Here is a 19,158-nt window from a genome sequence, read left to right on the forward strand (position 1 = left end):
ACACCTTCCCCTCCACACAGCTAAAAAAAAAAATGTCTTTGTGTATGATCTACTCACACCCCACTGTTTACAGCACCCCACTGTTCTGCTCTTTTCAAGCTCCTTCAGCGAGTTATGTATTATGAGACAAACAGGTTTTTGCTGGGCAAGTAACTAAGCATTACATATTTATATACAGAAAGGGGAATTGCCCTTTTATTTAATCACTTCTGTGACTACTTAGCAATCTGTAATGACCTCACTTGTACTGTGCCATCATTAACAGGGTTGCATGAGATACTCTTTAACTATTTAAATGCCAGTTCAGCCCGGATCCCTTAACGAGGAGAGGGGAGAGGCCTCCAAAGGCTGGAGCTGCAGCACTACTCTTACCAGTGTCACTATTGCACATTCCGCTGTCAGCTGTGCCGCGCTGAAGAGCGTCCGGACAAACCGGTAGATGTGCTTGTGGTCAGGGTCATGCTTGTAGTAGTCGTCTGGGACTTCTTCCCGCTGAAAGAAAGGTCTTGGAATTACTGAAAAGCTGTCTACTTAACACTGAGTCTAAAGAACAGGTTGTTTCTTCTCACCGAGGTGTATACACCCATTTCCCGTCTCAGAGGCAGAACAGAATTATACCCTGAAAGAAGCAGCCTTGCAATATTGCAGACATTCCAAACAAAAGACAGTAGCTTTAGCTGGTATCTCTCTTCTGAACACTTGTTTTATCTGTAGGGCCAACAGGAAAGAGCATGAACTACCATCATCACTGCTAGGTGCTAACTATTGTCCATGGAACATTCTTCAGACTGAAAGAGATGTAATAAAAAAATGCTTCTCCCATCAAGAAAAATCACAGGTATATACACACCAGGGAAACAATGGCTCTTCAAAAGGCAAAATTAACAGACTTCATAAGATTCCTCTTCCAGCTCAGGAAGCACTGAAGAACACATGGCAATAATTCTGTGACAGGTAGAACTAAGAGGTAATTTACACTGTCTTCATAGGACCCATTCTTGAGAGATTCCAGAGCGACAACAAAGCTAATGAATGACTAGATTTAACTCTGACACAGTGCTAAGCTGTTTCTAAACACAGGGGAGAAGAAAAGCTCCGAAATAAACAGTCTATAAAAGCAATCCTAAACTAAGTGTTTGAGATATTCTGATATTTAGCACTTTTTCTGGAGGGATGAAACTTCAAGAGCTCCAACTCTGCACACTGGTTCTGCAAGACTGATACTGAATAGATCTCTGTCTACAGTTCAAGTTAGACCTACAGTATGGTCAGGACAACAGCTGAGAACAGCACACCTGCTTGACACTAAGCTAGTGGCCGTAAGGTAAACAAAGCAGTGTTTTCCTGTGGTTTTGTAGTTTAAAATAGCCAGGGAGCATTGTCAAGTGAAATGCAGAGGTAAGTTAACTTAGTACTGCCCACAGAGCCTTCTAATACACCACTAACCAACAGAGGTTATCTCTGCAAGGGGAACATGCAACATTAGGAACAGCATGAGCAGGAACACTGCTCATTCCTGTGCTACACATGGTACAAAAGCACATCTGGAAATACATTTTTGCTGACTGGATGTCCTGAGGTAACCCAAAATGGTATTGTATTCCTCATTTATCTGTGCCCAAAAACTGTCACTGTCTCTTTAGGACCCTGCTGCAGGAAGCTGGGGGTGGCTGGGTGCTATCCCAGGTGCTTTTAAACTTGGCTCTGGAAGGCAGCTGGGCCCTGCTGCTGTGTGGTCTTAGCTTTGACAGCTGCTTGGTCTTGCCTTGAGCACAGGATTTGCCCATTCTGGGTTCTCTTTTTGGTGTTTTTTTTTTTTTTCCTGGTCTCAGAGAGACTGCAGTTAGTGGCTTTCTCATCTTGGGAAGGGTATTTCTGGCATTTTGAGTCTCTCCTTGTTCCCACAGGGTGTGAGATTCAGCCGTTTGGTATTTAGCCGTTATTTACTGTTAGATTTTGCCTGTTGCTGTTTTGTTTGTTAGTAAATTGTTATTTTTTCCCTTACATCTACTTGTGTTCATTCCTTATTGGTGGAAAGGGACTAGTTGAACCTATACAGGGAGGCAACTTATTCCAGAGTGTTTTCCTTTTAAATTGTCTTAAACCAAGATACTGGAAGTGAGAAAGGAAGCACCAAGACTGGTATTTGTGACTAAATCCATGATACCGGTAACTGGGTCCCACTAGGGTCAACAGAGCTGGGTTTGGACTCCTTGTGACTGCATCTTTAGAAGACAAGGTGTTCAGAGATTTCTTCCTGCTAATTAACCTTTCTGAAGGAACAGTAGGTACCCAGGCAAAACACCATTGCTATAGAAACTAACAAGCCATGTGTGCCTTTCCCTCAGGAGTGTGACAATCAGCTCTGACTCTGTCTGTATGCTGCAGTAAGATAGAAGAGACCTTTAAGTGTTCTCCAGAGGACACAATGATTTTCTTCTCATTAAACAGGAGGGAGGGTATATAAAAGGATCAAAGGATGTCAGCTTGTTAAATAAAAAAAATTGTCTGATGGAGTTCATCTTACATAAATAATTTTGAATGTGAAACAATAGGTTCAGGCATTTTAAATTGTGGAAGAGGTTTTACAGCAACTTCTCTGAGCTAGAGAGAAGTTTGATAAGAGGATCCATGTTTACCCCTGAAAGAATTTCCTACCAAGGTCGTTGACACAGAAACCAAGAAAGAGAAAAGGATAAATAAGAGAAACCTGCAACTCTCTATTCCAATAAGCACTGTGTTTGTCTCTTCTGACCAATGAGTAAAGGGTAAATTTAGGAGCTTTTTAAGAATGTATAAAAAGCATGCATACTAGAATAAAAAAGGATTTGAAGCCATCTGAAAATGGAGTGTTGCTTTGTATTGTGACTGTCTGAACCATGACATAAAATAGTTTTGGTCCGCCCTTTTTGCTCTGAAGTGCTACAATCCATACAAGAAATCTTGAATGCAGCTCTTGTCCTGAAGTTCCTTTTGTTTTTTTTTTAATTGAATAAAGAGTTGTATTTATTTATATTGCACTGTACAACTCCTAGCACAGTTGGTCATATTTAAGGCTGAAACTTTAACAAACTTAAAATATTAACTTGTTTATTAAAACCTCTTTATTAACAAGCGAGATCCATGAAATAGGCCATACTGCATTCACTCAGGTAAGTCCCAGAGCAAATTCAAGTTTTAAAGCTGCTGTATCTTTCCTAAATTAATTTCACATGAAAAAGTAAGTGGCTCTGTAGGACAGGCATTAAGATAGGGGTGCTCAAACTGGATGTGAAAAGCATATGCTCCACTCTTGAGCTTCCTTGTACCATGAGGTTTTGTGTCTTTAAGAGTGTCTAAAAAGGTGTACCAGGACCAGTCACATTAAAGTCACATCCTGAATACTCTGTTGCCTTTCCTGTTTTTTAAAGGCCAAACTCACTGTTGCCTACTTTGTGTGGTGCTTCATGTATTATATTCTCCTGTCTGCTGTCATTTGAAAGGTTAGGCACATACCTACTAACCATGTCTTCCTAAAGAAATAGAAAACACTTCTAATAGAGCCGTTATTAAAGAGGGGGAGAAAAGAGACAGGCAAGAAACTTCAGACACGCAATACAAAAGAATTGGGCACATGATTGTTTCTATATATAGTCAAAGCCTAAAAATCAAACCTAGTTTGTAACATTTAGACTGGGCTCTATCCATGATCTAGCTGATCTCAAAAGACACTGTTTGCACTTTGTATTATATATAAAGACACAATTTAAGATCAATTTGATTGTGGCCTGGTGCTAATACATTTTTATGACTTATACCATATAAATTAAAATGTTACTGATATACACTCAGAGGACCAAAAAATTACTTACTGTGAGAGGGTGAGATTTTTCATCAAAAATATCCAATGATCTGTCAGAATCTCTACAAAACAAAAGTCTCTGGTTTAGCAATAAGACTTAATTGGTAATGCTATACTCTACTAAAAATCATTGTTCATTAAAAAGGATCAAGGAACATATTTTATAGTTCAGCTTTTCCTAGAATATGGTATGGAGCTACTTTTTATTTTTGTAAAACATTTAATGATGAGCCCTTACAATTAAATATTTAAGATGCTAAACAATGAATAGCTTTCCATGTTCTTGTGTTATGCTTACTAAAGTTCTCCCCAAAATGTGAAACTCATTAATAGCATTACTTCAAAAAGTCAGCAGTAATTCAGAAGCATATGCTGGAACTAGCTGTAATGGCAAGAGTGATTTGTACATGGCAGATTTCCTTCATCCATCAAAACTAATCCGTACCTCTGTACTGAGGAAAAGCTGAACAAAGTCTGAAGGCTGATTTGTGGTGAGTTAAGTGTGTTCTCCTCCCTCCCTGTTTCGGACTCTTATGTGTCATTGGACGGGTGCTTTACTGACCCTTCCATAGCTGCTCAAGAGGGGGTACAAAGAGAAAACAGATACAGCATACAAGGCCAGAGTTTTCACCTCCTTTAAGTTTCACCAGCTGTCACTGAAGCAACCAAGACTGTATTTGACTCTATGATCCTGAGAGTTTTTTCCTAGTCTTAGTGATTCTGTTTTCTGATCTTATAAAAATCTTTATAATCTTTTTAAAAATCTTTCTGATTTTATATCCCTGGTTCCAAAAGAAAGTAATTATATTTCAGCAAAGGAAGAGTTCACTCACCTGTTCTTTATATGGTAGAATATTGCTAATGTTACACTAAAAAAAAAAAAGAAAAGACAAAAAGATTTAACAAAGCATTTTCCATGCACACTATTCTACTGCAAAAGCTGTCATTCAGTGGAATGTTACAAATCCATTTTGCATTGACGTCCTCTCCCATCCCCAAGTATTACACATCTCATTTCTGATGTTTTAACTGTCTGGACAGAAATTGGCCAAATAAAATCTGCCTGCCAAATTACTTTTACATTCATTGTGAAAGATATTTGATATCAGATATTTGTGCAACAAAGTAAGCGTTAAGTGACATTTTCAACATATACCTTAATTTCCTGATTAGATGATATTTAGTGAAAATGTAGACTATTCCCAACTAAAATAGAAGTTCTCCTTGGTGTTACATATACCATTGCAGAGATTCTGCAGATGTTTTGACCCTGTCGAGTTGTCTAATTTAGGAACTGTCTAAAAAAGATAGTAATAAAGATGGTATTATACCAGCATAATCCAAGAAGTGGACAAGAACAGATTTCAGTCTCTGCTAAGTGAGGCAATAGGTTTCATATATTAACCTCATCTCCTGTGGCTAAATTTCAGATTCTTTACTCATGGTGGTAACAGGAACACTTCCATCACAGGACCTTGTCATGAAAAGTTCTCATCTGCTGTCAAGTGTACAACACTTCAAAATGGCACAAGCATAATTTTTTAAGTTTTTGTTTTGTTTTTCTCTAGAAAAGAAGTGACATGCTGCATACCTTTGTCTGAAACAAAAATTTAAAGTAACAAATCAACTTAGACATTTCCAAACTCTACTACACTATTAAATCAGTATAGCCTTCTGGGCCTCAATCTACTCAGCTTTCCTTTCCCCTCAGGCATGATAAAACTCTCTTCTCAATTCTCAGCTGGTATCATCTAAGTGCCAATAATTGACTTTCTGGTACCCAGAAAAATAGCTCCAGCAGCCATTTACATTGGAGAACATAATTATCACCTTGCTAAAATAACAAGTACGTGAAGAAAAGGTAGAAAAGCCAGAACTAAACCCTAAGTCAGCAACATGCTGGTTTTCAACAACTAGAGGGCAGACTAATATCACTCGAAAGTACTAAACACAGTCCTGCAACTTTTCCTGCAACTCCACACAAAATCAAGTTTTCCCAGGTCAGGAATTTCTTGATTTTGGCTTTCAGTGTGACCTAAACTCCCCATCTCAACACATACTTTCAAAGCCACTGTGCTGACACACTTCTGCACTGCCTCAAGTGCAGGATGAGAACGACCTTGAAACAGTCGTCCATGAGCTCTGTGACTGAAACAAGAGCTCCCTCCAGCAGTCAATTAGCCAGACCTCTACACCCCTTCCATCACCAATCTGCAGAAGCAGTGCTGTGCTTCTCCCATTCAAGGGTGCAGTTGGCTTTGGAACAGACAAGACCCCCAGCAAATCCCAAATAACCCTTACAATGCCACTCAAGTCCTTGTTGATGGCAAGGGTCCTTACCACTTTATTGTGCTTCTAAGGTTAGGCTGACTGACGGTGCTGTCATCTATAAATATTGTTGAGCATGAACTGTATTTTTTCGTAAGCTGCCCAGGAGAAACCTTGGGGAAAAAAAAAAGAAAAAAAAAATAAGAAAACAACTGAAGTACATTCAAGAAGAGGGATTCTGTAAGCTTTTGTTTAGCACACTGAATACTTTTTCCTGAAACCTTTTCCTGACATAGCTCCCTTCACACATGTCCTGTTCAGCATCTGGAATCTGGAAACAGAGTACTGCTATTACCCTTACTTTTACTATTACTATTTAGAGCCAGCAGTATGTTCCATCATCCATCCTAATCTTGTCCATTCTGTACTGTAAGAAGTCTTCCAATATAACCCTACCCAGGCTTCCCTGAGCATTTTCAGAGAATGCTTTGCACTAGAGATAGGACATCATAATTGAGGGAGGAATTTTAATCAAACAATTCAAGATTCATTTGTTTTCACCAGAATTTTTTAAAATGCCTTGTGTAAACCTTGAAAGCCTTAAATATGAAAATGTTGACACTCTTCAAAACTCAACAGCTGCCTGGGAATATCTCTCATTCCAGCTGAAGTTTGCCAGCAAAAACACTCCAATCACACTTCACCTCAGTACTGGCAGACCAAAGCTGGAATTGTAACCAAAAAAAAAAAAAAAAAGAGAGAGAGAGAGAGGGAAAAGAATCACCCTTACTCCTTGCACAATCATGCAAAATAAGAGACTTGAAATAACATTATCTTACCAGAACCTTATCAGTAGACACTTTTGATATTTTTATGTTACTAACTTCCATCCTTACCTTTACTAGTCAATAACTTTTTATCCACTCATTAATGACATTGCATCTTTTTTGTTTTGGCTGATTTTTTTTGTAAGTGAAATGTCCAAACCAACTAATATTTGTGGAAGAAGTTCAGAGCATATTTTCAGATTTTAAAACTAATGGAGTATCACTTATTTATCATACTGATGATATTTGTTCATTGTTCTCTTTTCACACCGGATACACTTCTTAAAATAAGTCCTGTAGCAATACTCAATCAGCAAGTCCTTCAAGACTTGTCATCTTGGCTGAGAAATTAATGCAGTTTTATTTCTGTTTTAAAAAATGCAGCTAGGTTGGCTTATATTTTCTTTCTTACTGTTCTGAAATACTTAAAACTGACAACAAAAAAATTAATCTTTATTCTTTTGACATCAGCCATTCTATGCTTTGTGATATTGTGCCTGTTTATTGCTTAGAGACAGGCAAAGATAATTCAGTTTTACCTTTCTAAGGAGGATTTGGAACATGTGTAAGACTATATACCTAGAACAATGACCATTTTTTCCTTGAATTTGTCTTTGGCCCAATATCCTAATATTATTTACACAGAATCTGGTTTACTTACATGATTTATATGGTTACTCTTCCTCTTCTCTCGCACTAGAAAGAAGGAAAAAGAATGTGAACTGAAAGGTTTCCCAATTTACATTCAATAAAGTATTCTATTAACCTAGTTTTCTAAAGTATGGGAGTATTAAAAGTTTCAAATTTTACTTTAGGTGTCTGGAAAAGTAGTTTGAGGAAAAAATTACCTGTTTTATCAAGCTAGTAAGCTACATACTCCTTCTGTCTACCCACATGTACATTTAGGAACAACTACTTCCCATCACACTAAGGGGAAAAGGTCTCAGCTTTGAAAAGATGTTGTGTATCATGAAAAACAGCATGATTTCAGATAGCTCAAACAGACAATGTCCAACATCCAACAGCAAACAGAAGCAAAAGCAGCACACCCTGAGCCTGCCAAAGGCACACAAGGAGGAAGTAAGGTGCCCAGCATTATTTAGGTGTTCTCTCTCCTCCTATTGCAGAAAGTAAAAGGGTATTTCATATACAGGAGATGCTGGCACAAGCTGTGCTCCTATTTATCATATAACTGAAACCATGTCATCTGATCATTTTAAACTGTGTTAGTCTTTCAAAAGAGACTGCAAGGTTAAACTTCCAGCTGTGACAGCAGCAATACAACAGCATGTTAGGGAGTGCTGAGAGCTGCACACAGTACACAAATGTGACCAGCATGGACAGACACCTTTCCAAAGTTCTAACCTCGGATCATTACCACTCTTTAGCAGGACACATTCTTTTACATATTTAGAAAAACTGACAACTGGAAAAGAGTATCTACATTTTTTTAGTCTTTCTTCATAAATCAAAACTCATAATCCTGATAACATCTCACTGAGAGAGAACTTATGGATATTAATTTTACTAATTCTATGGAAGGTCAACTAAAGAAGAACGAGGAAAAATAGAAAATAAATTATTCTGCCCGACTTTTCCATAAAAATGAATTAATTTAATACAGACTTCAGATAATAGTTTAATAGTTACTACCTCACCTAGAGGAGCCTTTTTCTACATGAACACAAGTCTACACAATTCAATACATTTCATTTGAAGAAATCCAAATGATGTTTAAAAGCAATACTACCCCCAACAAGGCTGTTCCCCTAGTTTGAGTATTTTCTGCAGCAAGGCTGGAAGGCTGCACAGTGACAGCGTTCATGAACTCTGTCAGTGTGTGAGCTGCACCTTCAGCACTGCTCATCTCAGAGGTGTCTGAAATGAGCAGGTCACACCCTCTGGCTGTTTGAAGACTGACCTTAGAGGCCCAAAAAAAAAGAGGTCTTTACATTTCCTTGGTATCATCTCTTCTGGAGAACCAGCTAGTGCTTGTTCCCACTGCTCACAGATTATCTGAGCACTGCAATGTTGATACAACTGACAATTCTACCACTTGCCACAAGACTGAATAGCAGGACAGCAACTGACAGACCTGTCAAAATAATTCTTTTCTGTGGCAAAGCTGTGCCAAGTTAAAAGACACACTGCAGCTTTCTATCAACACATCCAAGCTCAAGTGGATCAATTTCTTAGCAAAACAGTGCTTCAAACAAGAACTAACTATAAAAGAATCAGAAGCATTTAAAAATATTACCTTAACCTTTTTTTTTAGTTGCAACTTCAAAATGTCCTATTATCAGAATTTGACAACAGAATTTTTATATGTGCAATATAGAAATGCCTTCACTTTCTAACAGCCTTTTGGAATGCACAAGCTATAGCAACTGTTTCAAAACTGAGTTATTATGTAAACACAGGATCTGCAAAGAAATTGAGAATCCCAATACATCTATATAATTAAAATTGGGATCAGAGAATATTTATCCTCTGAAACTATTCAAACACTTTCAAACAACATATTCAAAAGCAACTGGTATAGATTAATGGCTTAGGCTTATTATTTATTACAGAAAACTAAGGGTTTTTTCAACTACAATTTCTTTACTTTAAAACAATTTTTGAAACAGTCCTTGGTCATTAAAAAACCCACCATTGCTTGAAACTTGAATTACACTCATGAAGAGAGCCTAGCTCCTTCAGACTACTAGGATCTGCACTCTGAAATCTGATACTTCAGCTTTTAAAGATCAAGTGATTTTAAGTGTTAAGTAAAATGGTCTACAAACACGTTTCTGTGTAAATACATAAATTACTAGTCCCTATGCTTTGAAAGAACTGAAGCACTGTTCTTGAGCGGTTACTTTTGGTTACTTTTCCAATTTTTTCCTGCTTTTTTTGTTAAATTGGAAAAAAACCTTATCTTACCATCTGTTTGTGACTTGCTCAGGAAAATTGTGCTTGCTCTGGGATGATCAGATGGATTAGATTCCAAGGCTAAATCTGAAATAAGAAGGACAAAAAAAAGGAGATACCTTTAATAAAAGATGATAACTGCAACAATTCCCACTCAGCCTCAAATTGCTCAAGCATAGTGATGGAAACAACATCAAACCCGTGTGGAATGGGCTGTCTCTCTGAAACAGAACTGTACTTTTGCCAAGATGAATACAAATTTTACATTTTTCCCTCTGAGGAAAAAAAAAATGGTCAGGGAGATATCAAAAACCCCATTTATCTTCAAAAGTCAATCTGTGCCCCTGCATGGTAGGATAGCTGGGTGTGGGGCATGTGGTCAGTAGTGAGCAGAAAGTTAGAACCTTATCAAGAGAATAATAAAAAACCCCCCATACCAAAACAACAAAAAATTATCACTGAGATAATTTTTCGTATCTTTCCCTCTGTGGTCTTTCCCTCTATGCTTTATGTACCAAATACAGCAGGAAACAATCTCTGTGGTCTTACAAAAGAACCTAATAAGTAACATTTACAGAAATATCAAAACATGGAGCTTACTTATTCATTTCTTTTAGAATTTCAAATAAGACCATGTAAAGCTAAAATAGAGTTATTGAAGAACCAAATGACTGCTTTAATCCTTTGCCACAACAGAGCAGTGATGGCATTAGAAGAGGATATATTACTCCCTTAGATTAAGATGAAAGTGATCACAAATGTTTGTTGATGAAATTGTGACCATCAAGATGAAATTTGGAGCTGCCTTAGCTTTGACAGAAGAAACAGCTGTTCCAAAGAAGTCATGCTACAGACACAGTGATTTATGTGAACACAAGAACAGAATAATCTAGGACTGTGATCCTCTAAGTCCTGGAAAGAGCAATTTTGCATCCATTTACAGTTGTCACTCTTATGCCATGCCAGCCATACAAGCACACACATGTGCATGAGCACTTGCACTTTTAAGTGTTCAATTTGGGACACCAACACAGCTGCTACACCCCTAAAAAGAAAAGCCATCTAAGAATTGCCATCAACTTTTAATGAAAAAAAACACAATCTTTTATGCACCCATCCAACAGAACTCTGCCAAACCACAAACTGCCTGGGTGGTGAAGTTTTAACTGTGTGAATGTGCTACTGCACCTCCCCACAACCCAGCCACAGCCCCCATGCACCAGCAAGGGAACATATCTGCAAAAGTACACGAGTCCCCAAAACTCCTCATTCCAGATTCCCACTGGTGCACAACACTGCTGTCCAGACCTCCATGTTTTCCAAGTACTGGGCTTTACAACACTGCTGATCTTAGTCCAGCCCTCTTGCTCTGGCACTGGTCCAGGATGTGGACAATTGTAATTCTGAATCTCTACTGTTTAAGTAAAGTAGCCAACATCTGTTTAGGAACACCAAGACTGTTCAAAAAAGAATTCTCCCCTCCTCTCAAAAAGACCAGAGTCAGCCATGAAAGCAGACCATCTTGTGAAGTTTTAAAAAGCTAAATTACAAAACCAGTATTTCTATTGTCGCCTTACTGTGCTCATTCTCAGCACACAGTGAACAGATACCTGAATTTATTCATGCAGTAAAACGTAAGAAGTGCTGGCTTAGATGCCCTAGAGTGGAATTTGCCTCGCAGCTCATACCTCAAGTACTTCTGATACACAGCTGGTTCTCTGAAAAAATAAAAACCCCAGCATACAACAGCATGCCATACTGCCACTTTTAAGTACCACTTGAAGCATCTTAACAAAATAGTATAACTTGTTTAAAACTTGTCCACAAGTCTGACAAGTTTCTAACACTGATTTAACAAAATCACATTTAAGAGACAGTATACAGCTTCTAATGCTAGCACTGCATTAACAAACAAACCCAACACAAACAGCAATTCAGAAGTGCAAGTATTTTGCCAGCATAAAAGTAACTGAAGTATTATCAACAGGCCAAACAAGACTGCAATATGCAGACTTAAAATACAGATTATTATCAGCAAGTTGTGATGCAAACAGAGCAAACAACTCAGAACTTACTTATTTACAGATCAGCATTAATTTTTAGAAAAACTGGGGAAGTCAGGTTAGAACGGATCTCAGAGGTCTCCAGTTCAACCTCTTGCTGAAAACAGAATCAGCTTTTGGTAGAACATGAGGCTGCTCAAGGCTTTACTGAGCTGAGCCTTGAAAATTTCCAATGAGGGTCCATAGACCCTAGACCACCTTTCCCATTTGGGGGACTAATGCCTACAGAGCTATGAGACTCACTATGGAAGAGCTTGTAGGACTGTGCAAGTCTTGGGCCATATTTAGGGAAAGGCAGCAAGGAAAACTGGGGAGGAAAAAGCACAGGAAAACTGAATGAAAAGGCAACTGAAGTCAGTAACTCCTAACACAGGACTCCATGTTTCTCCTTGCTGCATTTCATAGGGTTGGTGTTAGCCCAGTGCTGTCCAGGTCCCTCTGAATAAGCAGCCTCCAGCACATTGACTGTTGGCTGTCATCTGCAATTTGGGCATCTTCCATCACCTCCTCCAGGTCACTGATAAATATTAAACAGGACAGATGCTTTTTTTTCCCAGGGAAGAGACAGTACAGGATAACACCCATCCTCCCTCACCTCATTAAAAAAATACACTACTATCTTGACTTCCCTATTTTGATTTACTTTGAAACCATGTGACTTGTTAATGCACACTTCTTACATTGTTTCTGCCTCTTCTTGTGCTCTGCCAGTCCCTATATATGTTAGAAATCAGGTCTAGGACTAAAAGCACAAGAATGGACATAACCAACTTTCATCCCAAACAAGAGGAGTCTGCAATTTTTTGTCATTCCAGGCAAGAAGATCCACAGCACTGCAGCATGCACTGATGACACAAAATTGACAAGGCCACATGAGTCAACCCCCTGAACCAAGGAGACCCACACATTTAAGGAGAGGAACAGAACTGAAAGGATCATACACTTCACTGGCTCCAGTTCCATAATGGCTCTGCCAGACACCAGGAGCTTTCTGCTGGATGAAGCCAGGTGTATCGGCACCCACAGCACATTAAACCCACAACGCAGATTATACAGCCAGAGTTAAGGTACTAATAGTCCAAGACACATCCTCTCAGTACAAAATCCCACCAGAAATGATGAAAACCAACTGTAGCTGGGTTTGTTATTCCAGGATAACATGACACAAGCAGACATGGTGTACCTGCCTTGGTCTGGCAAGAGACTGCAAAGAAAGATGCATTTAACAGACCACCTCTCTGTAGCTTTCCCCTTACAAGCTGCCAGAGAATTTTTCCATCCTGCCTGTGCCATTTTCCCTGGACAATGGTTTTTTCTAAGCAATGGAAAAAGCAGTCATGTGATTTGCTCGTCCTAAACTGCCAGTGTTGCTCATGAAATATCAAAAAGCAACAGCAATACAGCTGAAGGAAACATAAGGCAAGAGGCAGATAAAGGCACTTATGAGTCCAAAGCCAAGACACTAGACTAGCCCTGAAGGTAAGGGTAAGTCTTGAGTAGGAGCTGCATTAGAAGTTGTATGACAGAAAACTCAAGCTTCACACTAAGCTAATAGGAAAAAAAAGCATGTATGACACAGGATAAACAGGAGTAATAGGAATTAAAACATGCAGAAACAAGAATGAGATAAATGAAAGGAATACAGGATGATCTAAAAAGCAAGAAAACAGCTCCAGAACATTTTTAACTCAATAGAAATCAACACACTTTCTATCAGACCCTCACACTTAGAGATAAAGAGATGAGAAGGGAAGATTCCCACCAGAAATTCAGTCTGTGAGAGCAGGACAATAATGGTGCTACACAAGGGCCCTTCACCTGTCTGAGAACAGTGTGTTAAAAACAACCTTCCCCTTATTTCTCTGCATCTCTCAGAGCCATGTGTACTACCAAGCCTGTCAGATCAACCCTGCCTCCAGGTGGAGCAGAGAGAAGCCTGAACTTGCTTCCCCCTCTGCCACCGTTCCCCCTTTGAGGAATCCCTTGCAGCTTGCTTGCACTCAGACAATCTCAGCCACGTCTGCTGCTGTGCACACACAGTCCTCCACAGGGCAGATCACATCAACTTTAAAGGCAATTCTCTGCCCTAGCTCAAGATCTCGTATCCTTTCCACAACACCAAATCCACATGAAGACTTTACTTTTATCCATGCCATGTAAGAATGTGTGTAGGTTTTAGGAATCTATAATGCTAGCTACTTATCTACGGTTTACACACCTCCACGGGTGACTTCTAATTATTACAAACACATTTTACACATTGCATTGTGCTACATGTATTATCCTGTGAATAAAGCTGACAGTCAAAGATGACACTAAGTAGCAGCCCTTTGACAATTTCACTACTTCAGAACAATAAACTATTGCATTTCCTTTAACAGTTTTAGCCCCATTCTTTGCTTTGCTAGACAGCAATAACATTTTGATACAGCACAACTTTAAAGCAATAAATAATACAATAATCTCTTTGCTGTACATTGCATGTTGTCATTTGCTCAATGACTTACTAGCTGTGACTAATGCTTGAGTTTCCTTTATATTTCATTACCTTATGCTGTCAAGATGCAAGCCACTTAACACTCCCAATAAAAATGTAAAAATTATAACAAATTAGATGAGCAAATCTGCCAATTCATTTCAGAAAGTCTGTTATTCCTAACAATAATTTCATATAAAATTATTTCTCTTTCAAATTATGTTACTCTAATTCTTTTCTCAGAACCTTTTAGGAAAGTTACAGCTCTGGTTTCTACACTTAACCTGCTTTGTTTTATTTTGTCCCAGCCACTCCAAATGCACCAGAGAGCCCAGCACACATAGGTTGATTTCTATTTGCAACTCTTCTTGTTGAAAGATTGTTAAAAGATTATAAATAAATATTGTGAATTTACACAATAGACACAGAGGGATATTCTAAAGCTATTTAATAGCTGTCAGTTAATTTTTATGGCACTACTACAGAAACAGTAATATCATTACCAATACCCAGCACATATCTAAGTACACACTGATGTTTCCGAAGGATGCAGAAATTATTTCAATATACAACAAGCTCTCTTAATTAGAAAGAAATTATTTGCTCTTTTACACGACACTGCAGAGTTGGGCTGGAGAAACTGACACAGTAAACATTTCAAATTTGCTATTAAAATCAGAAGGCTTTAGAAGGCAAAAGTACAGATATATATTAAATACTGGAGAAGTACCTAGGGTTTAAGTAATTTGTTAATTTCTGTGGATTAAAAAAAAAATCAGTACCATATTAATAGATGTTCTTTCATTTCTCAAAGTGCAGGAGCCTTCACACCACTCTGCACAGCCTCCACAGGACATCCCAGCATGATCCTATTGCACCCTGTTCACAGCCCCTGCTGGGGAATCAGGGCCGAGAGATCTGTTCCACTCCACACAACACAAGAGCCACCCTCCCCTTCTGGGATCAAACGGAGCCCAGGAGGCTTCCACACGTTTCCTGATGTACCTGCCAGGGTTATAACCACTTCTACAGATTTTAGCCAAGGCAGGGTATCAGGAGTGCCTCAAATTCCACGGCAAAAGCAGGACAAGTTAAAACAGTGGTAAACAAGATGCCCCTAAGATTTTATCTTTGAACTAGAAGGAAAACAGTAGCTCACAAGGTAGATCATAGAAGTAACTAACATTTTGTTAGGGATGTGTTCCTGTACTGCATTTAATTTAGGACCATTTAAAGGACAAGGAGAAAGAATTAGTTCTATGCTGTCACTTTTTATTCCCCACACTGACCGTCACACATAACACAACTCACTATTACCAGAGGTTAAAGTCCACAGCTCTAATTTTCGAACTAATAAGCCAAAACAAAACCAAACAGAAAACAAAACTGAAACAAAATCCACAAAGAAACCCCAAAAAATCCCCCCAACCCCCCCCCCCCCAAAAAACAAAACCACCAAAGCATACCAAGCGCAAAAAAAAAAAAAAAAAAAAAAAAAAAAAAAAAAAAAGTTGGTATACATTAAAGAGTAACCAAATTTTAGAATCTTAGATCCATGCTGACAACAGCAAGCGTAAGGAAAGCCTTCCCATAACACTCCTCACGTGTTCTCTGCCTCACTTCCAAGCCATGGTTCAGAAAGCAGAACAGATGAGTACCAGAAATTCCAGTCTGAGGCTGTGCCTGCAGGTAACCAAAGCAAGACACACTGCAGTGTTTGCTGGTGTCACATGCCACCTGATGGACTGGCATGGACGTGGTACATTTTTCACCTCTTCCAATTGTTCACATTTGCAAACTTCAAATGAAGCCTGGACCTTACCTGCAGTTTGTTCTGTGAAAGAAAAATAACTATCCACGTAACAAAACACGTCTAAGAGCTTTACAGAAAAACTTGTTTTAGTCTTTGAAATATACTGGCATTCAGTAGTTTATTATCTGAGCCTGAGGGATACATTTCGTAACAAGCCAGTGTTAGTTTTCACACTGGAAAAAAAATCAACAATGCTTGATTACTGCAATAATTTGAGACCCTTTCAGAACTCCAAACAGGCAAAGCTGTGCTACACACACACATCTCTTTAAACACTGCAGAATGCTACCTGGCTGACAGGGGGATTTTTGTGTAAGCTGTTAAGGTAATCCTGATATTCACATCACCTGCAAGGAAGATCTTCCATTTTATTCATCTGGCTTTACTACACATTTAAATAAATAGCACCAGGTTTTTTTTTACGTCATTACCATCCTCACTTATCTCTTGAAATCAAAACATTCAGAGTTTTCTTCTGAAAACATTATTTTTCCAATGAGTGAAATAGAAGTGCACATTTCAACTCTAGATGTAAAAAAACAGGTTTAAAAATCTCAACATAAACTTGCTGGCAAGAATCTACAGATGCAAGGTCTGGGTTGTTAATGTTTGGTAGAATTTCCCTCCTGCCTCCCACAGTAACTTCTTCCTTTTCCCTATATGTGGAAGAAACATGGCTAGAAATGTTAATTTAATGTGCAATATGAATCTGGGAGGAGTAGGGTTTTGTGTTTTGTTGGCTGTGCAAGAGTTCATTCCCCTGTTACTCAGCTTTTTGGTATGACCTCACCACAATGATCACACTTGAGAGAACACATACTTCTAGCCACAGAACTTCTGTTGTTCTACAACATCTACCCTGCAGGTAGGAGGGAAAACAGCAAATCTCCTGAAGAAAGCCAGCAGAGGATAAGGATGCTAGAGGTAAGTCACACAGAATCAGTTAAAAAAAAACAACAAAAAAGATTAAAATCAATTCAGTTTCCTTAGTTCTGTAAGTCTCATCAAACCCCTCTGACTATGTATTTCCTTTCAATACCTGTAATGCTGAAAGCCTGAAGAAACACACCAGAAACAAATCAGTCTCCCTCCACGAGCTTCATGTACATATACCAACAGTTGGTTCTATACCAACTACTCTTAAAAACCTAAGGTTTACTTGCTTGCTGCAAAAGTCTCCAAGACTTACTGAAGAGAAAAAAAGGATAAAGGGTTCTTTAGTTGCCAGCAGCATCCAAGCATAAAAACAGAAATACAAATACTATACTGCAGTGATGAATTATTTTATTTCAAATTCCCAATTCTGTAGGTAAATTTCAATGCTGTTCCTGGATGACATTGTGATTCAGTCATTTCCACTACAAGTACTTCACAGATTGTTTCTAGAGGCCATGGCATCAAGCTTCTTAAAGTAACAACATGGAAGGTGTTTCAGGCTTACAGAGAGTCCAATACTTCATATTTGTCAAGATCACAGACTATCTGCAACTGCTACAAATACCTTTGTAATGAATGTCTAGTCAGTTTTTGGAAAGGGATATTGACAGTTATGGGGAACTAAGACTGAGTCTAAGGGGAAAAACTCAGTAACAACAAAGAAGAAAGTAGAGGGAATACTAAGAAAAGGCACCAGAGCATCATTTGGTTTTTAGCTCTGGCTCCATGTTTGCCCAAACAGACAACAGTATTTGTCAACCTATGCAGCTACAGATCTTCAAATAGAGAGGCACAAAAACCAACACAAGATGCTTAAACCTTCCCTGTGATGAAACTGGGAAGTTGGCATCAAAAAGCTGATTCTTTGCACCAAACTGTTTTAACTTAACTAACATTTAAACTGGGATTTAAAAAAGAATCCAACAAACAAATCTCAAACTAAAAAGAAAAAAAAAACAAACCAGGAAAAAACCTCCACCCACATGCCTGAAATAAAATGAAATTATGTAAGAGAAACAAATGAACACTATTTAGACCTTCTGCATGGAGGTTCATAGACAAGGTGTTATAGACAACCAGATCACAGACAATCAATATATCCAAATATCTGTTCATCTTCAACACTGTTTAATAACTGCAGCATGCAGACACCCTGAAGCTTTCAAGAGTTACTCTAGGCACTAGCCAGGAAACCTCACTTACTAAATCCCTATTAACTCTCCTCTTCAAAGTTCTCTTCCATTTGCTTTCCCATCTAACCAGTGTGTGATGATCGCATCCCGATCAGCTTCTCTCCTGATCCCATTTGCTGTTCCCTCTTAGCCCTGACTGTCTTTTCCCCTGTCATTCTCCATCCCCCAGTTATTCAGGTGAGGGTACCAGGTGACTTTGTCCCACCACTCCAGTAGGGCAACACTCTTCCCCTGGTTCAAGGCAATCAGGCAAACCTCTGCTCAAACTCAGTGAACAGCAGCAGTGCAGGGAGAGATGATTTCAAGTGAAAGTGAGAACCATCTGCTAAGCAAGGTCTCGTTCTAGTTTTATCCAAGGATCAAAGAATTTTTCAAGAAGTAGATCTACGTTTAAACATAGGGATCTAGCAAGAAAGTGCCAGCCGTAAGAAGTTCTTCCCCCAGATATCCAGAAAAAAAATCTCAGGGAAATAGAAAGAAAGCCCAAAATAAAGATTAGTAGACACTCATTGGGGGGGGAGGGGGGGGGGAGGGAAACCCAAACAACCAAACAAACCCAAACAAACACCAATCCAATCACCACAGCCCAAATGGCACACTAAGATCAAAGAGCTACAATTACTAAAACTAGATAGGAAAACCTTTTTGGTCAATGCAAACTGTGTTGAACTGCTGATTTAAGGAACACTTAATGCTCAGCTGAAAAGTCAACTAGCTGCTTTATATTCATGCCAGACTTTGATATTTAATATTAGCAGAAGGCATCAACCTGTTTAGAAGAAACTTCTACTTTCAAAGTTATGTTTATTCCTTGTTTACTTAATC

General features: G+C 38.7%; 1 protein-coding gene across 5 annotated transcripts in view; it reads right to left on the reverse strand.

Moving 5' to 3' along the window:
• The window catches only part of CCNYL1 (cyclin Y like 1), a 43,306-nt gene that overhangs the window by 10,999 nt on the left and 13,149 nt on the right, over window positions 1–19,158 (reverse strand). For all 5 annotated transcript variants that reach the window (XM_053947168.1, XM_053947167.1, XM_053947166.1 and 2 more), the window contains 6 exons: window positions 9,865–9,939; window positions 7,598–7,632; window positions 6,182–6,282; window positions 4,675–4,710; window positions 3,852–3,903; window positions 373–492 (listed from right to left, as the gene is read on the reverse strand). In XM_053947168.1, the coding sequence (XP_053803143.1) occupies window positions 373–492; window positions 3,852–3,903; window positions 4,675–4,710; window positions 6,182–6,282; window positions 7,598–7,632; window positions 9,865–9,939 (419 nt within the window). The remainder of the gene's footprint in view (window positions 1–372; window positions 493–3,851; window positions 3,904–4,674; window positions 4,711–6,181; window positions 6,283–7,597; window positions 7,633–9,864; window positions 9,940–19,158) is intronic.

Source organism: Vidua chalybeata, chromosome 7 (assembly GCF_026979565.1).
Source record: "Vidua chalybeata isolate OUT-0048 chromosome 7, bVidCha1 merged haplotype, whole genome shotgun sequence".
In the NCBI taxonomy this organism is placed as follows: domain Eukaryota; kingdom Metazoa; phylum Chordata; class Aves; order Passeriformes; family Viduidae; genus Vidua; species Vidua chalybeata.